The 27465-nt window shown below is 35.3% G+C and overlaps 1 protein-coding gene across 4 annotated transcripts in view; it reads right to left on the bottom strand.

Moving 5' to 3' along the window:
- Positions 1–27465, bottom strand: part of Fstl5 (follistatin like 5) — a 654438-nt gene that overhangs the window by 59172 nt on the left and 567801 nt on the right. For all 4 annotated transcript variants that reach the window (XM_031374116.1, XM_031374118.1, XM_031374119.1 and 1 more), the window contains 2 exons: positions 10260–10367; positions 7947–8071 (listed from right to left, as the gene is read on the bottom strand). In XM_031374116.1, coding sequence (XP_031229976.1) covers positions 7947–8071; positions 10260–10367 — 233 coding nt within the window. The remainder of the gene's footprint in view (positions 1–7946; positions 8072–10259; positions 10368–27465) is intronic.

Raw genomic sequence — 27465 nt, 5'->3', positions numbered from 1 at the left:
TTCTCCAGATCTATCCATTTCCCTAAGATTTTCATAAATTCATTGTTTTTAATAGCTGAGTAGTACTCTATTATGTAAATATACCACATTTTCTGTATCCCTTCCTCTGTTGAAGAACATCTGGGTTGTTTCCAGCTTCTGGCTATTATAAATAAGACTGCTTATGAACATAGTTGAGCATGTTTCCTTACTACATGTTGGAGCATCATCTAGGTATATACCCAGGAGTGGTATAGCTGGGTCCTTAGGTAGTACTATGCCCAGCAAATTCTTACTGTTGAGTTCATAGATTTCAATTTTATGATGTTGAGAAAAGAAAATGTATTCAGTAGAATTCACCCTTTCAGTTTTGATTTTGAGCTTTTGTCAGACTGGGTATAGGCACAATGAATGCTATCTTGGGGTGTTGAGTAACAACAGCAAACCACAGTTCCTACTTAGACAGGTAAGTGTGTGAGTAAAGCCACTGGTGCTGTTATCACATATGTTTTACTTGAATGCACATTCTTTAACTGAGGGCTAATACATTTTCACATGTTCACTTTATGATAGTTTTAGCTTAGCTTGGGTCTATCAGGGCACAAATCCATCATAAGTTGAGAAACATCTGTATTTCTCAAACATAATCATTACTGTTTGAATGTGTTTTTACTATAGAGTAAGCTAAAACTAGTCCCCAAAATATATAATTTATATGTTTTCAATAAAATTGAATTATCATTTCCAGAACACCCCCCCAAATTACATGAGAAAGGAAAAAAGGACAGAAGTTTTATTATACAAGCACAACACCTCTGTCTCTTAGGAAAAATCTCTGGAAATGACTTCAAAGAAATTCATATGTTTCTTAACCTTTTCCACATTTAATGTAGTTGATCCAGAGTAGAAAGAGGCATTTTACATTCTATAAAAAAACTGAAGTGTATGATCAACAATGTGGAGTATTTTTAAGTTGTATATTAGTATTCTGAACTAATCAATAAACATCTATAGAATTAATCTATTTAAAGTTTGTTACTTCTTTACACTTAGAATCCACTCGTAATACTGGAGTAAAACAATTTCTCTAAAAATATTGTATTTACCTCTTCATATTTGAAAACAACCTTGTTTCTACATTTTTCTATTTTTCTTTTATTGAAATAGAACTCTTTTATATAACATATTCAGATTACTGTTTCCTCTCCTCATACCCCTATTCAGATTCGTACTTTTTCTATCTCTCATTAGAAAAGAACAGGCCTCTAAATAATAGTGATGATGATGAAAATAAAAGTAATAAAAACAATAATTATAAAAGACATATTCTTTATGTCTCTCATTAAAATAATGAGATAATGATAAAAATAAAAGGAATAGTAATAAAATGTCCTAAAACTAAAACAAACAATACAGAATAGGAAAAAAAAAACCAAAGAGAAGAGAAAGGGTCAAAGAAAAAGCACAATCACACACGTTTGCTCCAAGACACACAGGCTAGCACACATAGGAGTCCCATCAAAACACAAAACATGAAGCCATTATGTATACACAATGGACCTACTAGATGAAAAAAAAAAAGTTCTGACAAAACATTGTGAGACAAAGGCTGTGCACAGATGTTGTTGAATTTGTTTTGTGTTGGGCATTTACTGCTGGGCATAGGGACTGACCCTAAAAGTGGCTTGTATCCCAGTGAAATTCCCTTGGAGAAACCAATTTTTCAATTGGGAGTGGTTATCAATTAGTTAAGGCTGGAGGCTTGTGTTTACTTTTCCCATTCAACAACAACAAGAACAACATCTCACAGAAAAGACAGGGTAATAAACTAATTGAAAATTCTTTAAAGAAGTTACTGGCTGCTTACTTCAAACATTTGGGAATAGATAGATAGATAGATAGATAGATAGATAGATAGATATGTATATATATACACATATATGATATTTTTCTAAGTGGGACAAATAAAATTGAGGGAGTTCTAGAATTATAGAGAATTACTAGGCAGGAGTAAAGTCAGAACCTTTTTACTCAAGAAGTATGAAAATATCAGCCTCTCTCTCTCTCTTTCTCTCTCTCTCTCTCTCTCTCTCTCTTTCTCTTTCTTTCTCCCTCTCTCTCTGTGCCTGTGTATGTATGTATGTGTACACATCTGTTTTTCACATGCATACAAGCATGCACAAATGTGCAGATACACAGTTTGTCTTAAGTGTCCACTATAATAGCAAACTAAAAAGAAGGCTGAAAGCAGCATTATAAATAAAAGTAGATTCAGCTATTATTAAAAGAGGCTGATTGAAACCATAGATCAAAGCCTTGCACACCATATTTATTGCTATATTAATCACACTAAGCAGAAAGTTTAAATAGCCTAAGAGTTCAGAAATATTTTTTGTTTATTTTTGTTATTTCTCTTCATTAGTTGATTATCATATAAGAATGACTGAAATAAAAAAATCTTGCACTGAATTGAGGTTTCCTTATGAAATTTGCACTAAAATTTACTTTACTTCTTTTTGTTTTTCTGTTTTGTTTTTATTTGTTGTTTTGTTAGTTCATTTTTGTTTTTGTTTGTTTGTTTGTTTCGTGGTTTGGCTGGCCTGGAACTCTTGAATACCAGGCTGGCCTTGAACTAACAGAGATCTACTCACATCTGCTTTCCAAATGCTAGGATTAAAGGCTGAACTGCCACCTGTTAAATTGTTGTCTCTCATCAGGAGAATGTATTTTGATTAAATGCTCTTGTACAACATAACCTCCTCCATTTTAATGTTACCTCTGTACCTCCAGACACCTGGACTGTCTCTGACAAGAATAGAGTCCTACTGATGTATGTCTCATCGTACACACATACACATATATCTATATATTTAATTTTACTTCAATATATTTCTTAAAATATGACGGGGAATGACGTACTTTAACTTTTGGAGAATGTTTATTTTCCCTGCAGGAGAAATATTTCCTCCTTGGAGAAGCTTTCAGGAAACATATATCAAATCCCATGTTTTCTTAATCATTTCTTCACTATAATTTATAACAGGAAAAGTGCATTGTAGACACTCTCTGACTGCAGGGCAATGCCTCTTGCTTTTCACTTTAGGTTGCTGTGATGTGAGGTGTTCTGAAGTTCTGGCAGTGAGCTGAGCTATACTACGATCCATCTGAGACTTCACAAGTCTTTAATGTCTTACTGTCTGATACTGCCTCAAACACTCCAACGTTTGTCTTAGCACACAAATGACTTTAAGGATCAAATTGTAAAGGAGTGCCTACCAACTAGACTTGTTCTTTCAAAGTTGAAAAATCATCCACTATTAATATTCAGTCCAGAACAGCATCATACTGGGATAGAGAGTGGAAAAAAAAAAGAGAAAATAGAGGGGGAAAAAATCTTGCTACATGAGCTACAGTGGAAAGTAAGTTTAAAGGCCATGAACATCACAGAGCTGTCTTTCAGGAATTCACTGAAAATACATTTAGGGGATGGAAAGATCATTCAGCTGTCAAGAGTTTAAGTGATGCTTTCAGTACTGCAATTGAACAAGAATTCTAATTCTGATATAAGATAAATATTAATATGAAACATATTACTAAGTAATCAATAGACCAGTTTTATGTAAATGTCCCATTCATATTTAAAACCTAAACCAAAAAGTAATGCAATCATGTACTATTTCATGTAAATGCATTTTACTTTGTTAAGTTCTTTTACATTTGTTTAATGTATGTAAACAACATGCATTGTTAGTGTCCACATTGGTCAGGAGTGAGCATCAATTGTGTTGTAACTGGAGATATGGTGCTCAATGACCTACCAAGTGAATGCCCACCTTCTGAGTATGTTTTCAGTGAACACTTGAAGGACATCTCTATGATATTCATGCCCTTTAAACTTATCTTCAATGTTGCTCTGCAGCCGGAGACTAAATAAATCAACTCAAATTTTGAGTTATTGAAGTTAAAGGTTATCAGGAAGTATTTATGCACTTGCATCAGTTCATCGGGTTGTAGGAGGACATCAGAATTACAAGCATCCTACATGCTCTTCTCTCTGTCAGAAAACTGAATCAAGTGTAACTTCTTCAGATAGGAAAAGTGGAGACACAAGATTGGTCCTCACACCAGAGTGTAAGAACTTAAGGAAAACTGAGACAAGAATCAAATGTTGTATGGCATTGCTAATAGCCATGGCTCAAGCTGAGGGATCACATAGTGCCCCGATATAGCTGTCTCCTGAGAGGCTCTGACAGTACCTGACTAATACAGAAGTTGAGGCTCACAGCAATCCATTGAACTGAGTAAAAGGTCTCCATTGAAGGAGCTAGAGAAAGGACCTAAGGAGCCGAATGGTTTGCAGCCCCTTAGGACGAACAACAATATGAACTAACTAGTACCCTCAGAGCTCCCAGGGACTAAAACACCAACCAAAGAGTACACATGGTGGGACTAATGGCTCCAGCAGCATACATATAGCAGAGGATGGCCTAGTTGGTCATCAATGGGAGGAGAGGCCCTTGACCCTGTGAAGGCTCTATGTGTAGGGGAATGCCAGGGCCAGTAAGCAGGAGGGAGTGCGGTGGTGAGCAGGGGGAGGGGGGAGGTAATAGGGGTTTGTTTTAGCTTTTGTTTTTTTTTAATTTTCTTTTTTTGAGGGGAACCTGGGAAAGGAGATATTGTAAATAAAGAAAACATCTAATAAAAAAAATACACACACACACAAAAGAAAGGAAGAAAAGTTCATTAACACAAAGGAGGAGCATTTTCTCTATGAATTACTTTGTTGGGTAATGAAAAATGAGATTATCAGGCACAGGGTGTATTAACCTTGGGGGGACATGGAATTCTCTGAGGAGCTGGAGGAAAATAGGGGACCTGGCCCTCATTTTCACATGAACAATCCTCTCTTGAAAGTCAAATTTCTAAAGCAGGTCAGAAACAGCCTGAAAGGAGTTCAAGACTTTTTGAAATACTAAGAATTTCAAATAAACTCTCCAAATCTTTTGAATGTAAATCACTTTTGTAAACAATGTGTATATATGACTTTATTTTAGTATTTGATTACAATGTTTAAAGTTTATATCTGAATAGATTGTATGTGTATATTATATATTTTATGAAACTCAAGGTAACCATTCAAGCATATAAATGCACTCTGATACGTGTACATATATATCTCAAAAAAGGAAATTTGGTGATCAATACTGTTCATTAAAATTCAAACTTATGTGTATATATATTTCATTATGTAGCTCCAAAAGTAATAAAGATATAAACATGCATACATACTGAAGTTACTTTGAAGGTAAACAATCATATATACTTTTGAATTTTAAATTCTTCATTCTTAACCTATCTTATAGACCAGAATAAGGAAGCCTGAAGATTACAGGAGCAGAAACAAGATAAGACGTGGAGAAATGTGAGTGGAGCCTTAAATACATATGTAAACCAAACTAAAAGCATTCAAACTTTTAGCATAACTGTAACTAATCCCAAAATATTCTAGTGTACCTGAGTATATGTTAAATTGCCCAGACATCTATCACTGGAAAGAGATTACTTCAGCAATATATCATGTCAGTCTTTAGAAGGAAATGAAGTGGGTGCTGCCCTCAATTTCACAGTGTAACTAGTGAGTGAGGCCACCATAAACAGTAAAGCAAAATCTCATGACGTACTTAGAAGCTGGCAACATGTACTTGACAAGAAAGAAAACAGAAGCCAATGTTGGGGACAATGAACCCCTGCAATGGTGGTGATTGTCAAGTACAGCCAGTGTTGCCTTGGCCAGAGGCTAAGCCAAGGCTAGCAGCTAATAAAGTAAGTGAGAGGTAATTAAGTGGAGATAGGCTTGAATCTCCATAACTGGGATATGAATTATGCACATGAGTATCCCTTGATTAAGTTTGGGGCCAGAAAGCTATGCACAAAAAGTGGTACCCCACATTGACTGGGCCTGAGGTATGCACTGAAAATGAAATACCACAGTGTAATTTCCTCAATCTTTATCCACTTTCTGCTGTGAATACCCTAGGAAGCCACCAGACAAGAAGCTCAGCATTGTGCCCCTTCTTTAGAGACCCTTTACACACTCAGGTGTTCCTGTCATTGTTAACCATTTCCACACAATCCATATGTCCTGAAAGTTACGTGGCCAGCCATGTATTAGACAAGAAGAAACTTAGTATGTCTGAAAGACTGCTCTTCCCCAAGTCAAATCATAGGAAATGTGACACTTCCCTCCTTCCTATGAGGAAAAATAAATTAAGTATCCATCATTCTAGCACTGAGAATATTAAATCCTGACTCTGGCCTAAGTGGATATCAGACATTAAGATAAGAGTTCCATGAAATGAAGATGATGACTTCTGGGAATAAGACATATTAATGAGATGCCAGGTCAGAAGAAAGCCAATATTCATCAAACACATACTACATGTCAGGCCCTCTGCCTGAGGATATGGAAGTATGTTTGAAATACATAAGTGAGCAAGTACTGTCAGACTATAAAGATACAGTTCATGAAATTTCGGTCCCATCATAATTACACACATGTGAAATTCCATTGCTAATTTATTCCACAAAATCTGTAGAACAAACTACATTTATTGCCCAGGTGTTTCAAGTGAATAATAAATTCTTGTTTAAAAATTATATAAATAACAACTTAATGTGGGGGAGAAGAAATCATATTAAAATATTGTTATTCATGATCATCACTTTTTGCAGTAGTTTGAACAATTACTTTGAGCTGCAATATAGGAAATTTGATGATCAACCCTGTTCATTAAAATTAGATTCTATGTGGAGATAGGATTGCTATTGTTAAGGTTAAATAGCTATTGATTGAATTACTTATAGAGTACAGTTTAAACAGCCAAGTATGTCAATATAGAATGCTAAAGGAATACAAAGCCTAAAAAGTTGAAAGATCATCATCTACAACTTTGAAGCATTTTAATAATATATAGCATTAAAAAAATCTTCTTTGGCCAGTCAGTGGTGTTGCACACCTTTAATCCCAGTATTTGGGAGGCAGAGGCAGGCAGATTTCTGATTTCACATCCATCCTGGTCTACAGAGTGAGTTCCAGGACAGCCAGTGCTACAGAGAGAAACCCTATCTTGAAAAACAAACAAACAAACAAACAAACTTTTATGTGTAGACACCATTTGGGTGGTTTTCTAATTATTATTATCTTTTATAACTAACTATGTAGAAATTATCCAGAATATTAAAACCAGAAAATTTTGTACTAATATGTTAACTGCATGCAGTAATCCTGAATAGTACATAACACTGGTAGGTAAACTCTGTGCACATACAAGCATTTAGACTAGTTCTCTGAGGCCATGTGCAGATACCACTGTGAGTTAGTATTACCTTCACACCTGGGAAGTAATAAGAGAGAGAAGAAAATGTACTCCTTTCAGCTCAGAATTCAAATATTTCATATGAAATAATTATATTTCTAAATTAAATATTATATTATTCTCTACATAACCGGGCTGGGATGTGCATAATAAAACACTGAACAGATCACTGAACCTGTGGCTCTTCCTCATGACACACTGAAAAGCTCATTCTCTCTATCTGAGAAGTAATTCATTTACCAAACTCACTTGTTTATTTTTTTCAAAAAATACAAATATATTATATGATCCTAGTGGGAAATAAATCCCTCGACAACCATTTAGAAAAGTGTAAGTGTTAAAGTATTACAAATAACAAAATACACTTCATTTTTTTGTGAGTCTGAAGCTTGTTTAGTAGACATGAAAAGAAGGTTATGCTGGTAAATTCATCACTAACACTGATAATCACGTATGGCAGAGAAGCTAAAATCAAGTTAGAATTATTTGCATTTGTTTTTCAAATAAACTTTTTTTTTTTTAAATTTTATGTGTCTTTTATTAAAATTAAATAGAAAACTTGAAAAACTGGCCTTTCATTTTATCACTTACCTCATGTGAGTAATAATAAGAGTCGGGGTGGGAATAAAAAAATCATCCACTCTGTCAAACTGTTTCCCAACTGGCTGTGTGTGGATGGTGTGGTGTGGCACATTCCCGCTGGCCAGAGTGATCACCTAAACAGAATACACAGGGCTGAGTCCAACAGTGCAGAGCATGAGCCTTCATTGTCTTCAAGTTAAAATACATTTTATAGATAAACTCTATTTTCCCTCTCAGAGTTGATACTTAATAACAAATTGGGAAATGTAATGTGTGGCTAAGTGAAGGAAAAATTGTTTCTTCAAAGAACTCTTGTGCATAGGAGTACTGCTAGAGGTAGAGAGAGGACACCTTAGAAGGTAACATCTCCACAGCACATCAAATTGTAAGAGACACTAGAGTCTAAAAACAAATAGGCATCCTGTACATTGTGAAGCCTATGAAATAGTAACACAAAGAAACATGAGGTAATATAAAACAGGTACTACATTCAATTTCATCTGTAAAGGTAGATATGTAATCATGAAAGTGAAAAATGAAATGTACATGAAGATAACTTTGTAAATTCCTGGAATAAATTAAAACATTTTTTAAAATTTTTATTCTTTTTTTAAAATTTTATTTATTCATGTGGTATGTACATGTGTGTCTCTCTGTGTGTGTCTGTGTGTGTGTTTTGTCAGTTCTGTTTTTGTTTTGTTTTCTTTTTTTTTTTTTCAAGACAAGGTTCCTCTGTATACTCCCATCTGTCCTGGAACTCACTCTGTAGACCAGGATGGCCTCAAATTCAGAAATCTGCTGCCTCTGATTCCCAAGTGCTGGGATTAAAGATGTGTGCCATCCCTGCCCGGCTTTCATAATCTTCTTTAACTTCTGGACATCCTCTTTATATTTCTTGTACCATATCAGTGTTTAAAGAAATTATTATTTTGTTAAAACTGTTTTCAAGTGATGAGCATGCAGGGGCAGTCTAGGTAGCTGAGCTTCTAGAGCAAATACACATGATTGCTTCTAGAGCAAATACACATAATTGCTTCTAGAGTAAGTAAACATGATTGCTTCCAAGTCTGATGACCTGTGATATAGTAGAAAATATACTTCCTACCAACATGAAACTGTGGAATACACTCTCATCATGACTTTTAGAATAGCAAATTTTATATTTTATAAGACATCAATGTCATTTAAAAATAAAATAAAATTATGATATAACTGAACTCTGCTGAAAATCACTAATTAGTGTGATGATAGCTTTTGGGCATTTTTAATAGTAAAAATTATAGAAAATTAATAATATTCCAGCAAATTTGTCAAAAGTGGGCACCTTAAAAACTATCTTAAAAATATAAAATAAAAAATGTTCTAACATTTGAGTAAAATAGTGGAAAGGCCTCAGAATCATAAAAATATTCTTAATGACAACTAGTCGGGGTTCAGAATGATCACATTTAACCTACTTCATTAAAATATTTAAAAGCTCTGATAATTTAGGGCTCTACATAGTAACACACTCCAGGTAATACTGCGTCACAGGCAATTTGAAGAAGTGGTTCATAATGACACTTGAGGGCTATGATACAGGGTCACAGCCAAAATTATTCCTTTCTTTCACAGTTTCTGTGAAGTTATCATGTAAATAACCTAACTAGAGGCAATTTTCCCAAGGGTAACACAGAACATTCATCAATTAAGCAATGATGCTGGAAGACTATATAGGTCAGCCTTGAGGGTGGTGGTCAGATTCCATACTCTCTACCTCACGGCTTCACTGAGAATACTCAGGCAAGGCCAAAGTTTCAATCTGTCCATTCCTGTTTATTAATGGATGGATGTTTACTTAGGATATAGCTCAATTATTTCATTAAAACTTCTCTGGCATACATGCTTTTCCACATCATATAACCCTCATATCATAAGCTACACGGATGTTCATGTATATTCTTAGTAGTTCAGAGGTTCATTCTACAACTGTCAGTCAAAATGAACCTCTGTGCTCTATAAATCACTCAGTGTCAGCAAATCTGTTATAGAAACAGCTGAAGATATTAGGTAAACTTTAATGTTTCTTTTTCTAATGGCATTAGCTGCTATGATTACTTATTATTTTATCATATATATGGAACCTTTAATAAATACTATCTGTGATGATCCTAGTCTGAAATAACAACTTGAGTTTTACGCATTTTTCAGACTCTGCACAGATGAGGGCTGAAACCACAGTTCCCATCAGGAAGAATGTCATAGTAAAATGCTCATAAACATCCAGGAGACACCGAAATGTTTTAAAATCCTCACTTCCTTCGCTCCCATGACATGTTCTACCTGTAGAGTTGGTGACGTCTTCTCCAAGCTTCCCCAGCTCAGCACCCAGACTTGGTCATGTGACTTGTCGTAGTGTAATTTAACTGGTACAGGGTCTGTACTCACTGCCTGCAATCAAGAAAAATTGAAAAAAATATGTTTTAAAATGTTGGCATTATTGGAAACTGGATGAGAAATGAAGGAATAATCCAGGAATTCAGGAATAAAATTAAATTTGTATTTGAACAGATACCCGATTTTCTAAGCCCTATTAGATTAAACTGAAAATATCATTTTCAACCTTATTTCCCTTAACATTTGCACAATTTTATATAATACTATCCTTTTACCTGAAGTGAATTTAGAGTCAAGGAAAGCTGTTTCTAAAGTCAAGTTTTATAAATATGGTATGCCTATCCACTGCAGCTCAGTGATGACACTGTTTGGCTGTGTTTTTATTCTAGGTTTTTACCATATTCATAGAGGACCTGACTGAACTGAAGCTACCAGGATCCTAAAGCCATGTCTGCTATTAAAGGTCTTATGAGCCTCAGGAGAGATTAGAACTCCATGATTGTAATGCTCTAGCTCCAAAGCTGAAGTAGCCTGGATTGTCTTAACAACTGTTTTAACCATCCATTGCACACCTGTATCTGAACCAATAGCTGTCCAACCACCAGGTAAAACTATGGAGTGTATTAACAGGGCACCAGGTTTTCATCAGTGTCATCAAAATAGCATCAAGAGCTGACAGCACTCATTTTCTGGCTTCACTGAGACCAACCCGGGTACTTGAAAATGCTTTAATTTTTGACTTTCTACTGTTTTGTGCCTGTAGCCATTCATACAATTATTTTCACATTAGAACTTGTTATTCAGGACAAGATGATACCCTCTTCCTCCGTATTGCCACTCTTTTTTTTTCTTTTGATCTGAGAACTGTATTGCATCACATGAACATTCACAGACCCAAATGGCAACAGTCTGACCAACGGGCTTAAATCTACTACTGATTGCATGACTTAATTTCTTTAACGAGAGGAAGGATGATACCAAACCAAAGTAAGTGATGTTTTAAAATTGTTCAGAACGTAGTATGTTAAATATATTTTTGTTAACAACATTTATCATAATAAGCATCTATTTTAAGTGCAATTATGAGAAAACAAAGTGTAGTTAGGAAGTATTTTAGCTCTCCCTAATTTCTGACTGTTCATATTAATGGCTGTAAGGTAATTTACTGTAGTTGTTAGTTTTACGTGCTAAGTTTAAAATTGAAAATAAATAATATTCAGTCAAACTCTAATCTAAAAATAATAGTTTCATCCCCAAGATGTTGAATATTAGCAAAATTCCCAATATGTAACTCACAGGAATATGTAACTCTTGGTGGGGTTAGTAAAAGGTAAATTACATTTGTGGTTGGACATATGGAAATTGATATTTCAATCTATACTAAAAATTTAGGCTCACATATACATTTCTTCTAAAACTTTATGATACATTTTATATATCCAAATTCACAGTGTTCAAAGATGAGTTAAATGATGTGTGGGTTCAGAAAAAACTTGATAACTCTTTCTGTATTGATGTTCTTATTCCATTCTTCTTAGATGTTAAAGTTATATTATAGTTTGTAGGCTAGCTCAGCAGAAATGCTATGTTATGGGTACCACTGTACTAAATATCCTGAAGAATCACCCTTCCTTTTGACAGATACTAAAGTTCCCAGCCTCTGAGGAGCTTCACTAGTGTTAATGTTGTAACCACCAAATGAGTCCTCAATCTTGGAGAAGGATCCTGAACTTCATAAAGGAAGACAGTAATGAGACATCCTTGTAGCCCTGCCTTACATGGCTTTCCTACTTTGAAAGTTATCTTGAGAGGATATTGTTTGGCTCAGCAGTTACGAGCATTCACTGCTCTTCTGAAGGTCCTGAGTTCAAATCCCAGCAACTACATGGTGGCTCACAACCATCTGTAATGAGATCTGATACCCTCTTCTGGGGTGTCTGAAGACAGCAACAATGTACTTACATATAATAAATAAATAAAAAGAAAAAAAGAGGATATTGCTCAGGTTTCCAAGGCAATATTGAATTTACAAAGTAGTAGGAAAAACAACTGTTTGCAGTGGTAGCAGAAAAAAAAAAGGCTGAAATTTTATTAAGAAATACCAGTTACTGCACAAACCCATAGAAACTACCAGCCTTGTCATTATTAAAGTAACTAACTAGTTGTAGTACTCATGGTATGACTACAATTGTACTTACATAACTGTGTTTGCATCAATGTTGCATTTAAATTTCTGCATGCACTAATCTATAACTTCTAATCATGTGCAGAAAACAAAAAAGCTGCCTTCTATCACTGATGTAGTGACAATGCACCCATATTCCTATGGCATTTTACAGTTTAAATTTCATCCATATGTGGTTATAACTGCTAAGTTTGTATGCAGTTTAAAACAGAGTGATCATTATGTCAGCATAACATTAAAGAAACTGTTTACTGAAAGCAACAGCGACAAACAAGAAAGAACTTCATGATACTTGGTTTTAAGAATATAGTAGGACAAAAGATGAAAGTTTGTAACTGAGTTTAAGATTAAGAAGGGATTCTAATGGGAATTCCCAGTCTGATTGAGCGTAGACAATGCAATTGCTTTTCTGAGGCCTTTCCTAAGTAGTATCTATCAGTTGCCTGAGCATTGGCAGTAGTAAAAAAACTATGGCTGGTCCATCAGAAGTCATCTATCCCATAGCCTATACTGCACTTCCTACCCAGTATGAGAATGCACATAAAAGATGCCTTTCCTAAGAGACCAGAAACTTATTCTACACATATCTGAACATTTGGGAGACAATGTTCCCCAATGGAAGATGGACAGAAATTCAAGGAATATCCAATATCTCTAAGTGTGTTGGAAGCTACAATACACAGTGCAGAGCAGGGAGATACAGGATGCATAATGTGCATGAGGTGGCATTCTAAACCCTTTATTTAAAATAATAAGAAAACCATAGTAGGTCACTATCCTTAATTTTTTCTTGTGAGATAGAACTATCTAACAATATCTACTTTCAAGAATTCTTGTGATGATTAGGATAGATAATGGCTATCTATGTCTGGTGAATATTAAGCAATACTGAAATACTATTGTAGTATGTAGTGTCACTTCTATAAGCACTGTGCTGCAGTAGAGCTCACTGCTAGCCTGCTTACTTAGCATGAGTTTCAATGAGCCTCTGGTTCTACACAGCACTGTATATAGAGGTGCATATTAGTAAAACTTGAATTGTTTTCATGATTATGTTACCAACAAAACAATATTTTAATCATGAAACAATGCTATTGGAGAAAAAAGGGAACACTATCTCTGTCTTTAAAGAATTTACAGAATAGAAGCATTCACATGGATTTAGAATAACTTGATTTGATAAATGACAGCTCTGTGGAAGAAGTGCAAATCAGGATGAGAGGCTAAAGGGAAATATGATTCATAAAATATGAATTTTTTTATATGCAGGAAGACCAGATCCTTTAAAAAGATGACTTATAGATCAGGCAAGATACCTCAATGGATACAAACTTGACTAGAATGCATCTTCAGAATTTATCTGAAGGAAGGAGAGACTGGAATCCTGCATGTTGACTTATGTCATTTGCATATGTATATTGTCAAGTGCACGCATTCTCAGACAAGAATGCGTATAGAATAAACATATAAAATTAAGCTAAATTTAACTCAGCAGACATATGAGAAGTTGAAATTATAATCAATTTCCTTCCAATAAGCTTAAATACATCTGAGAGGAAAATTCTTAATCAAACTTGAAAAGATTGAAAGAAGTTTAAAATATCTTCTCAAGTATCAACAACAATTTGATTGGTCTGCATTTTAGCATTTCAAATGTTTACTACTAAAGTTCATCATTTTGCAATTTCATTTAAAAATTTACAAAAGGCAAACAAACAATGATAACATAAAAGAGGTATGGGTAAAAGTGAACCAAATATGATCTGCTTTACTGGAGAGAAATTGATTATTTGGGCATCTGCTTCTAGGATTTTAACCGCAAACTGACACATTTAATATATTTTATGTGACTGCCGTCACAAACTGTAGGACAGGAATGCAGATGCTTGTTGATGATCAGTTTGTTAGGAGGCTACTATATGTAGCCTAATTGCCAATCAGTTACAAATACATCTACTCTCAGGCTCTCATCACCCACTTCCCAAAGAAATAAGTTTCATGTGTTGAATTTTCACATGACATCTGTATACTTCTAAATTTAAATGATCAGAAACCTGGACAATCTGCTCTTGAATGGCAGAGAATTAGTACTTGGTAAATGTATTTATTTATTTGCCAAGGATAAACCCGTGAGCCACTGAGGCATAACATAATTTACAAGTGACTGAACATTTGCCAGGGATGACTCCCAGCATTCATGCGAGAATAAGCAAGCTGCAAAGCTGTGTAGGATGCTGAAATTAATTTATGTTATTAATAAAAAATACTGTTCTATTTATCAAAACTATTATACTAGTCACATGATTCTTTATGAGTGCTGGTAAGTATGGGCCTTTAAAATATAACTCTCTTTAGGTGGGTGTGGGTTCCGTTCTTAGCTTCCAGTATTCATCTTTTTAGGTAATGGTTTTGAAGTGGAACGGGATTCTTCCATTATAAGATAAGCAAATATAAACAAATGTGTTGGGGTCATGTCCCCATGACTGCTCATTTGCTATGTCAAACAGGATGTCATGCAGTGGATACTTCTCAGGGTGTTTAAATATTTGACATTGTGACATGAGTGGATTTCCAAATGTGGTGGGCTACATTCACACCTATCTGGGACTGTTGAACTCTATGGAGTTGGCGGAACACAGACTTCATGCATCAGCAGTTGCACATACTGCTTTTTGTTTATGTGTTTCTAAGGTCAACTTACATCTTCTTGCTTCAGGAAAAAATGATATATATTTTTAAAAGACAGTATTGGATATATGCTTAGAATGTGGTATGCTAGCGTGTAATTATCTTTCTCCCCAGCTCTGCTTCTGTTGAATTCTTTCTTCCTGGACATGGTTTACATTACTCTATAAATACTATTTTTTTCTAGAAAATTTGTTTTCAGACACTTCCAACCAAATCCCCCAGAAACAAGAAATTATCTTGTAATTCTGGGGAGTACTCTTTTAACAGGAATGAGTCAAGCAATCATATTTGACTTAGTGAAATATTTTGGACTTTTTTAAAAAGGAAAATACTATGATGTTGTAGTTAAAAAAAGCCTAACATTTTTTTCTTACTGACAATAAACTAGATATTTTACACAAGTACTTCTCTGTTTTGTGTGATTCTATACAAATAATTCTACTGCTGTACATTATCTAAAGTTCTGCTGGAATATTAGCTTTTCTGAAATATTTTCAAATAACAAGCATATTATTGTCTTAAAAGTTTCAGGCCCAAGAAAGAATAGTTCCTGTAAATGTTATGTTTAGTGCTATATTTTTTCTGGTAAGCTAAACTAACCTCTGATTTGTTTTGTAAACATTATTAAAAATAAACTGAATATGTAACAGTAATAAAATAATTTTGTTGGATGCATTATAGCTTTATAGAGGCATTGATAGAGGCTTTCTCTGTCCAGTATTATAAAATCAGCATTCACAGTCTAATTTCAGATAAACTTTCAGGATTAATTTACTTTTTATATGTGTTTATGTCTTTGTTGATATATAGACACTAATATTCACGTACATAGGTGATGTAATATGTCACTAGTCTTTCTGGGGAAACTTCAAGAAATACAAAAACCTAAGTGCACAGTGCTCTGATTATGGACAAGCTGCATTTGACTCTGTAGAGATGGTTTACTTTGTCATGGAAACACACTGACAATAGCAGTGAGACATAGAAGAGAGTCTGAGACTTGACATGAGGGAACAGGACAGCACAGCTTGTTTACCAGTCTGACAAGGAGAGTACCAGCTGGCTAATTAAGTGAACCTAATTTAAACTAATGATGTAGATTCTCAAGATAATGTGATAATGGCTGGAGGAGACTGCTGATGATCCCAATAATACTCCTGAGTTGTCACACTAAGCCACTACTGCACCAAAGCAGAACAGAATCTTGTTCCATAGAAAAGAAAATGAGGTCAGTTGTTTACTAGTTAATCATCTATACAGCCAAACATCATCTGTGTGTATCTCTAGAAAATAATTGAAACTATTTGACATTTAAAACAATATCAAGTTTAGATATACTATTAAATTATTGTGACTTTTACTTTTTGCTGAAAATAATAATGATGGATTTACTGAAAACAAGTTTACAAATGTTTTTCAATCTCTATCAACTTTAGACCAAAGCTGGAAATTTTTATGTGACAAGAAACTAGTCCCTTTTCTAAAAGTAATATGAAGCAATGTTGAATAATCTGTAGTCCTCAGATATCCATATAACATGGAATAATAAAGTCAAATAATGCAAAGGAAAAATACATTAAATATAGTGTCATAGATTAGTATATAGTTCTCGGGATGGTGGTAATGATTGTGCACAACTATAGTCCCCAAACTCCCAAGAAGTCACAAGAGATTACGGTTTCTGCATAAATTGAATCACATGTGTAAATCTTGTCTCAAGAAAAGCAAGAGTTGGAGATTAATCTCTGGAGCAGAGACACTTAGCTTGGCCAAGGCCTTTGTTTCAACTGCAGCTCTATAAAAGTTACTGTGAAAAGTACTCTATAAATGTACTTTTTACTCTATAAAAGTACTTACTTGAATCAAAGAAGAAACCTTGAAAGACACGTTTAATTAAGTGTAGTGGCTTTGTCTTATGCTAATATGTATCTATTAGTATATGTAGATAAAATGTACTTGACTAGAAACAACAAATTTGCTTCTGGTCTGCATCTTTCCATTTATTAAACAGGAAAATGAACTCTATAGCACTTTTTTCTAGTACTTAGGAGACAACTAAATTTTATTATGGTTACGAACTCTGTCTTAATATTCCCAACAAGAGACAGAAGAAGCCATGGATATAGGCAGGAAAGTTAAGCCTTTGAATATGAGAAAAAGCTAGTTTTAGTTTAGAGCTCACCAGTGGACAAACCCCAAAAAGAGACATTTTGTAATATTCTCTTTATACTTCACAATTCACAATAAATTTTCCATGCTCTGTGTTTGGATTTAGTTTAAAGTAGAAGCAACCTATTTTTACTTAGATTTTATCTTTAAGTCTGAGTTATAACGATTACCCTTCCATCTGCAGAGTACTTGATTCATATCTATGAAATCTTTAGATTATTTTTACATTTTAGGAAAAATCATGAGAGTATTCAAGACCATAAAAGTTTCCCTGGGCACAGTAATGAAGTCATCAGGATATGCATAGTTTACTTTTAAGCATGTATGTTCTAACACTGAAATTTATACGCAGATAAGATAATTTTGGGCAAATATAAGGATATTTTTTTCAATCAACACTTTTTATTAGATATTTTCTTTATTTATATGTCATATGATTTCTCCTTTCCCAGTTTCCCCTCAAAATAAAAAAGATGAAAAAAACCCCAAAAAACAACAAGAACAAACCCCTGTTGCCTCCCCCATCCCCATGCTTGCCACCCTACCCTTTCCCACTTATTGGCCCTGGCATTCCCCTACACTGGGGCACAGAACCTTCACAGAGCCAAGGGCCTCTCCTCCCATTGATGATTGACTTTGTAATCCTCTGCTATATACATGCTGCCAGAACAATCAGTCCTACAATGTATAGTCCTTGGTTGGTGGTTGAGTCCCTGGGAACTCTAAGGGTACTAGTTAGTTCATACTGTTGTTCATCCTAAGGGGCTGCAAACCCTTCAGCTCCTTTGGTCTTTTCTCTAACTCCTTCATTGGGGACCCTGTACTCAGTTCAATGGATGGCTGTGAGCCTCTCCATGAAATTCTTAGGGAAATGGATGGATCTGGAGAATATCATCTTAAGTGAGGTAACCCAATCACAAAAGAACACACATGGTATGCACTCTCTGATAAGTAGTTATTAGCCCAGAAGTTCAGAATACAGGAAAAACAACCCACAAAAAACAAGAAACTCGAGAAGAAGGAAGACCAAAATGTACACATTTCATATCCTTCTTAAAAGGATATATTATTTCACACAGCTGGTAATAGAGTTAGAAAACTCACTATCTGAAGATATGAATGGCTCTCAACCCCTGTCTACACCTAGAAGTGACAGCTGTGGATCCTCAACCCTCTCTTCCCCTTCCCTGCAAGCAGAGAGCCTGCCTTCAAGGACTGCTTTAACCCAGGGACTCAGGTGAGATCTGCCATTTTCTCCCCAGTGACTTTCTAAGGTAGGACCAGCCTGGAGGCACAGGCCTCACAAGTCACAGGGCAGCCTGGTCAGGATCATTTCTACCTCAGACTACACCTAGGAGGGACAACAGACCCACAGCCCTCTCTGCACCTTTCCTGAAAGTGGAGATCCTATCTCTAAGGTGTGCTCTGACGCTAGGACTCAGGACAGACAAAGGATCCACAGCCATCTGGGCCCCGGGGTTTACCAGAGGAGAGCTAATCTCACAGAAGTACTGACACCAGCTTACAGAACTAGAGGAGGAACAAGCTCTAGTCAGAGACAAGAACATCTAACAGCAAGAACATCTAACACCAGAGATCAACAGATGACTAAAGGCAAACACAAGAATCCTATTAACAGAAACCAAGACTACTTAGCTTCATCAGAACCTAGTACTCCCACCACAGCAAGTCCTGGATATCCCAAAACATAGAAAAAACAAGATTTGGATCTAAAATCATATCTCAAGTTGATGCTAGAGGAATTTAGAAGGACATGAATAACTAACTCCCTTAAAGAAAAGCAGGAGAACACAGGTAAAGAGGTACAAGTCCTTAAATAGGAAACAAAAAAATCCCATAAAGAATTACAGGAGATCACTAGTAAACAAGTAGAAGCTCTTAAAGAGAAAACACAAAAATCCCTTAAGGAATTACAGGAAAACACAAACAAACAGGTGAAGGAATTGAGCAAAACAATCTAGGACCTAAAAATGGAAGAAACAGTCAAGAAGTCAGAAAAAGAGACAACTCTGGAGATAGAAATCCTAGGAAAGAAGTCAGGAAACATAGATGCAAGCATCAACAACAGAATACAAGAGATAGAAGAGAGAATCTCAGCTGCAGAAGATACCATAGAAAACATTGACACAACAATCATAGAAAATACAAAATGCAAAAAGTTCCTAACACAAAACATCCAGGAAGTCCAGGACACAATGAGAAGACCAAATCTAAGGATACTAGGGATAGAAGAGAGTAAAGACCTCCAACGTAAAGGGCCAATAAATATCTTCAACAAAATTATAGAAGAAAACTTCCCTAACCTAAAGAAAGAGATGCCCATGAACATACAAGAAGCCTATAGAACTCCAAATAGACTGGACCAGAAAATAAATTCCTCTTGCCACATAATAGTCAAAACACCAAATGCACAAAACAAAGAAAGAATACTAAAAGAAGTAAGGGAAAAAGGTCAAGTAACATATAAATACAGGCCTATCAGAATTACACTAGACTTCTCTCCAGAGACTATGAAAGCTAGAAGATCCTGGGCAGATGTCATATAGACCATAAGATAATACAAATGCCAACCCAGAAAAACTCTCAATCACCATAGATGGAGAAACCAAAGTATTCCATGACAAAACTAAATTCACACGATATATTTCTATGAATCCAGCCCTTCAAAGGGTAATAAATGGAAAACTCCAACACAAGGAAGGGGACTACATCTCTGAAAAAGCAAAAAGTGTAATCTTCCAAGAAAACTAAAAGAAGATAGTCACATGAACAGATTCCAGCTCTAACAACAAAAATAACAGGAAGCAACAATTATTTTTCCTTAGTATCTATTAATATTAATGGACTGAATTCCCCAATAAAAAGACACAGACTATCAGACTGGGTATGTAAACAGGACCCAACATTTTGTTGCATACAGGAAACACACCTCAGTGACAAAGACATACACTACCTCAGTTAAAAGGCTGGAAAACAATTTTCCAAGCCAATGGTATCAAGAAAAAAACCTGGAGTAGCCATTTTAATATGAAATAAAATTGACTTTTACCCTACATTGATCAAAAAAGATAAGGAGGGACACTTTATATTCATCAAAGGTAATATCTACCAAAATGAACTCTCAATTCTGAACCTCTATGCTCCAAATGCAAGGGTATCTACATTCATAAAATAAACTTTACTAAGGCTCAAAGCACAAATTGCACTGCACACAATAATAGTGGGAGATTTCAACACCCCTCTCTCTGCAGCAGACAGACCATGGAAACAGAAACTAAACAAAGACACAGTGAGACTAACAGAAGTTATGAAACAGGTGAATTTAACAGATCTCTATAGAACTTTTTATCCTAAAACAAAAGGATATACCTTCTTCTCAGCACCTCATTAGACCTTCTCCAAAATAGACCATATAATTGGTCATAAGTCAGGCCTCAACAGATACAAGATTGAAATAATTCCTTGTATCCTATCAGATCACCATGGACTAAGGCTGTTCCTCAATAACAACATAAACAATAGAATGCCCACATACATGTGGAAGCTTAACAACACTCTACTCAGTGATAACTTGGTCAAGGAAGGAATAAAGAAAGAAATTAAAGACTTGCTAGAGTTTAATGAAAATGAAGCCACAACATACCCAAACTTATGGGACACAATGAAAGCAGTCCTAAGAGGAAAACTAATAGCCTCAAGTGCCTCCACAAAGAAACTGGAAATAGCATACACCAGCATTTGACAGCACACCTGAAAGCACTAGAACAAAAAGAAGCAAATTCACCCAAGAGGAGTCAAAGGCAGGAAATAATCAAACTCAGGACTGAAATAGAAACAAAAAGTACTATATAAAGAATCAACTAAACCAAGAGCTGGTTCTTTGAGAAGAATCAACAAAATAGATAAACGATTAGCCAGACTAACTAGAAGGCACAGAGACAGTATCCTAATTAACAAGATCAGAAATGAAAAAGGAGACATAACAACATACACTGAGGAAATCCAAAAAATCATGAGAGCCTACTACAAAAGCCTATACTCAAGAAAACTGGAGAACCTGGATGAAATGGACAATTTTCTAGACAGATACCAGGTACCAAAGTTAAATCAAATTCACATCAATGATCTAAACAGTCCCATATCTGCTCATGAAATAGAAACAGTCATTAATAGTCTCCTAATCAATAAAAGTCCAGTACCAGAGGGATTTAGTGCAGAGTTTTATCAAACATGCAAAGAAGACCTAATACCAATACTCCCCAAACTATTCCACAAAATAGAAACAGAAGCACCTCTACCCAATTTGTTCTATGAAGCCACAATTACTCTTATACCTAAACCACACAAAGACCTAACAAAGAAAGAAAACTTCAGACCAATTTCCCTTATGAATATTAATGCAAAAATACTCAATAAAATTCTTGCAAACAGAATCAAAGAACACATCAAAATGATCATCCACCATGATCAAGTAGGATGCATTCCAGTGATGCAAGGATGGTTCAATATATGGAAATCTATCAGCATAATTCACTATATAAACAAATTCAAAGAAAAAACCATATGGTCATATCATTAGATACCGAGAAAGCATTTGACAAAATCCAACATCCCTTCATGATGAAAGTCTTGGAAAGATCAGGAATTCAAGGCCCATACTTAAACATAGTAAAAGCAATATACAGCAAACCAGTACCCAACATCAAACTAAATGGAGAGAAATTTGAAACAATCCCACTAAAATCAGGAACTAGACAAGGCTGCCCACTCTCTCCCTACCTATTCAATATTGTACTTGAAGTCCTAACCAGAGCAATAAGACAACAAAAGGAGATCAAAGGGATACAAATTGGAAAGGAAACAGTCAAATTATCATTATTTGCCGATGATATGATAGTATACTTAATGACCCCAAAAATTCCACCAGAGAACTCCTAAATCTGATAAACAACTTCAGCAAAGTAGCTGGATATAAAATTAAGTCAAGAAAATCAGAGGCCTTCCTCTACAGAAAGGATAAACAGTCTGAGAAAGAAATTAGGGAAACAACTCCCTTTTCAATAGTTACAAATAATATAAAATACCTTGGTGTAACAACTCTAACTAAGCAAGTAAAAGATCTGTTTGACAAGAACTTCAAGTCTCTGAAGAAGGAAATTGAAGAAGACCTCAGAAGATGGAAAGATCTCCCATGCTCATGATTGGCAGAATTAATATAGTAAAATTGGCATCTTACCAAAGGTAATCTACAGATTCAGTGCAATACCCATAAAAATTCCAACCCAATTCTTCACAAACTTAGAAAGAGCAATTTGCAAATTCATCTGGAACAACAAAAAACGCAGGATAAACAAAACTATTCTCAACAATAAAGGAACCTCTTGTGGAATCACCATCCTGGAACTTAAGTTGTACTACTGAGCAATTGCGATAAAAACTGCATAGCATTGGTACAATGACAGACAGGTAGATCAAGGAAATAGAATTGAAGACCTAGAAATGAACCCAGAAACCTATGGTCACTTGGTCTTAGACAAAGGAACTAAAATCATGCAGTAGAAAAAAAGACAGCATTTTCAACAAATGGTGCTGGTTCAACTGGCAGTTAGCACATAGAAGAATGCAAATCGATCAATTCCTATCTCCTTATACAAAGCTCAAGTCCAAGTGGATCAAGAACCTCTACATCAAACAGATACATTGAAACTAATAGAAAAGAAAGTGGGGAAGTGCCTCAAGCACATAGGCATAGGGGAAAATTTCCTGAACAGAATGCCAATAGCTTATGCTCTAAGATTAAGAATTGACAAATGGGACCTTGTAAAGTTGCAAAATTTCTGTAAGACAAGGCACTGTCAATAGGACAAAACAGCAACCAACAAACTGGGAAAAGATCTTTACCAATCCTATATCTGATAGAGGGTTAATATCCAACATATACAAAGAACTTAAGAAGTTAGACTCCAGAGAACCAAATAACACTATTAAAAATGGGGTAGAGCTAAACAAAGAATTCTCAACTGATGAATACCGAATGGCTGAGAAGCACCTAAAGAAATGTTCAAAATCCTTAGTCATCAGGGAAATGCAAATCAGAACAACCCTGAGATTCCACCTCACACTAGTCAGATTGGCTAGGATAAAATACTCAGGTGACAGCAGATGCCGGAGAGGTTGTGGAGAAAGAGGAACACTCCTTCATTGCTGGTGGGATAGCAAGCTGGTACAACCACTCTGGAAATCAGTTTGGTAGTTCCTCTGGAAATTGAGCATAGGTTTACCGGAGGACCCAGCTTGACCACTCCTAGGCATATACCCAGAAGATGCTCCAACATGTAATAAGGACACATGCTCCACCATGTTCAAAGCAGCCTTATTTATAATAGCCAGAAGCTGGAAACAACCCAGATGCCCCTGAAGAGTGGAATGGATACAAATTGTGGTACATCTACACAATGGAGTATTACTCAGCTATTAAAAACAATGAATTTATGAAATTCTTAGGGAAATGGATGGATCTGGAGAATATCATCCTAAGTTAGGTAACTCAATCACAAAAGAATACACATGGTATGCACTCTCTGATAAACGGTTATAAGCCCAGAAGTTCAGAATACACGAAGCACAACCCACAAACCACAAGTATCTCAAGAAGGAAGACCAAAATGTGGACATTTCATTCCTTCTTAAAAGAGGGAACAAAATACCCATGGAAGGAATTTAGAGACTAACTATGGAGCAGAGACTTTAGGAAGGACAATCCAGTTAATATAGCTGTCTCCTGAGAGGCTCTGACAGTCCCCTACTAATACAGATGTAGAGGCTCACAGCTATCCATTGGACTGAGTACGGGGTCCCCAGTGAAGGAGTTAGAAAAAGGACCAAAGGAGCTGAAGGGTTTGCAGTCCCTTAGGATAAACAACAATATGAACTAACTAGTACCCTCAAAGCTCCCAGGGACTCCACCACCAACCAAGGAGTACACATTGTAGGACTGATTGCTCTGGCAGCATGTGTATAGTAGAGGATTGCAAAGTCAGTCATCAGTGGGAATAGATGCCCTTGTCCCTGTGAAGGTTCTGTGCCCCAGTGTAGGGAAATGCCTGGGGCAATAATTGGAAGAGGGCAGAGTGGCAAGCAGGGGGAGAGGGAAGACAACAGAGGTTTGTTATTACTGGTTTTTTTGTGTTGTTTTTTATTGTTTTTTTTTTCTTTTGGAGGGGAAACTGAGAAAGGAGAAAGCATATGACATGTAAATAAAGAAAATATCTAATAAAAAAGAAAGAGATTTGAAGATATGAATGAGCTAAAATTATATGTAGAGGGCAGATAGCTTAAATAAATTCAAAATTATCTAACTTTATTATTTTTTAAAATAAAGAGTTAAAGTACTTTAGTAGCATCTTTCTAAAATGAAAGGGTTAGCCGTTAGCTTAGTCAGATGCTCCAGAACTTGCTGAACAAACTGAAGGCCCAGAGTTCTATCTCTAGAACTGAAGAAAAAAAGGGGGAGAGAGAGGCAGATAAACTTAAGGTTATTTGGTTATAAAAGGACTTAAAATATATTAGAAAGTGTATAATATACATACTAAAATTAGTGGAGGCATGAAGTGACTCAGTGGCTAAGTGTTTAAATCTATTACACAAATAAGGAGATTGGAATCAGGATTCCACAAATCTATATAGATATTGGGTGAGTGTCAGAGGCTTATACTTCTAGTCTTGCTAGGCTGAAAGAGAATATCACTTGTTAATGTGTAACTTAAACTCCATTATACAATATACCACTCTCATCTACTGAAGGACATGAATGTCCAGTCCTCATCTTGTTTTTGGCACTGTGTGGGGATGTAGAGTCAGCAGTCATGGCATTGCTGTGTTACAGTGTTGTGCAATTTAAATAAGCCATGGCACTTCATTCCCTGATAGCTCTGCTGTACTCATCCCTCTTTATATTGTATAAAGGACAAGTTTCAATATATCCTTGTCAACATATTTTGTTTGATTTAATGGTAAGTGTGAATTAAATCTTATTGTAGATTTCATTTTTATTTTCTTAATGCTTCATATGACAGAGCAGTGTATTCTGTGCTTAATGGCTGCTTATATATATTCTGTAAGGAAATATTTTCAAGCTCTTGTATTTGTTCAAGTCTAGCTGTCTATTTTTCTGTTTAGAAATTTTCTGTATGTTCTAGATACCAATTCATATTTGAAATATGAATTATATGTTTATTTTTTATCATTTGCAATGAAATCTTTAAATAAGCTTATGCTATCCAGTTTGTCTATTATCTTTTGATTACCCACAGTTTTGGTGTCATATCCAATGTGGCATCAGCAAATCTAGTATCTTAGAGCTTGATGCTTGCTTCCTCTAGTTTATATTACACATGTATATTTATCTATCATTTTGAGATATGAGTTGCCTGTACAACTGGGTAAGGTTACAACTTTATTCTTTAATGTATACATATCCACTTTTAGTAAAAGCTTAAAATTTTTTACTGAAAAGTGATCCTATAAATTCTCAAAAATAAATTGAGACTATATGTATGGATACTTGAATTTATATCCTATTTTGTTAATCTATATGTCTTTCTGACATTAATTATTATTAATTATTATAGTGTTTATTGCTTTGTATAACATTTACAAAAAAGAAAATAGTGGTTCATATTAGAAAGAAGATGAATAAAACTGGATAATATATATTGCTTTATCAATATTGATTTGGCTCTGTAGAGTGTCATACAATTGTAGGATGATATTGTTCATTTCTCTTACCTACTTCTGTTTGGATTTTGCTTTGAGTCTATAGATCACTGTGGTTGGGATTGACATCTAAACAATATGAGATAGTCTAAATCATGGTCATTAGCTATGTTTTCATTTGTTTCTTTAATTTTTTTTGTTTCTTTTAATTTTTAGTAATATGTTATAACTTTGTTTATACAGATCTTTCTGTATATTTACAGAATTTTAATGTTCTGTCATTTAGTTCTATATGAAACAAATTGCTTTAAACTTATACATGATTCACTATTGAATATTAGTAATTCATGATTTCTCCTTTCTTCTTTGTCCATCTATACAAGGTTGTTAGAATGCTGCTAATCATATAGAAAACTGAATTTAGTTTCAATTTTTTGATATTTTTTAGTATTTATTACTTAATTTACATCTCTATTGTTCCTTACATTTTTATATTCAATTTCTTTGTGGTTAAGAGTTACAGAACATTTCTTTAGGTGCTTCTATGTTCAACATCCTTAGTCATCAGGGAAATGCAAATCAAAACAACCCTGAGATTCTACTTCACACCAGTCAAAATGGCTAAGATCAAAAACTCAGGTGACAGAAGATGCTGGCGAGATTGTGGAGAAAGAGGAACACTCCTTCATTGCTGGTGGGATTGCAAGCTGGCACAACCACTCTGGGAATCAGTTTGGCAGTTCCTCAGGAAATTGGATACAGTACGACTAGAGGACCCAGCTATACCATTCCTGGGCATATACCCAGAAAATGCTACAACATGTAATAAGAACACATGCACCACCATGTTCATAGCAGCCTTATTTATAATAGCCAGAAGCTGGAAACAACCCAGATGTCCCTCAACAGAGGAAGGAATTTAGAAAATGTGTGTAAGTACTCCATTTACACAATGGAGTGCTGCTCAGCTATTGAAAACAATGAATTTATGAAATTCTTAGGTAAATGGATGGATCTGGAGAATATCATTCTGAACGAGGTAACCCAGTCACAAAAAAACACACTTTTATGTACTCTCTGATAAATGGATATTAGCCTAGAAGCTCAGAATACACAAAATACAATCCACAAACCACAAGAAACTCAAGAAGAAAGACGAAAGTGTGGATACTTCATTCCTTCTTAAAAAGGGGAACTAAATATTCATGAAAGGTGTTGCTGAGACTAACTATGGAGCAGAAACTGAAGGAAGGACAGTCCAGAGACTGTTCCACCTGGGAATCCTTCCTATGTTCAATCATCAAAACCAGACACTATTGTGGATGCCAGCACATGCTGGCTGACAGGAGCCTGATATAGCTGTCTCCTGAGAGG

The sequence above is a fragment of the Mastomys coucha genome, unplaced genomic scaffold (assembly GCF_008632895.1).
Source record: "Mastomys coucha isolate ucsf_1 unplaced genomic scaffold, UCSF_Mcou_1 pScaffold16, whole genome shotgun sequence".
Taxonomy (NCBI): Eukaryota; Metazoa; Chordata; class Mammalia; order Rodentia; family Muridae; genus Mastomys; species Mastomys coucha.
This window is presented reverse-complemented; position numbering and strand designations above follow the sequence as displayed.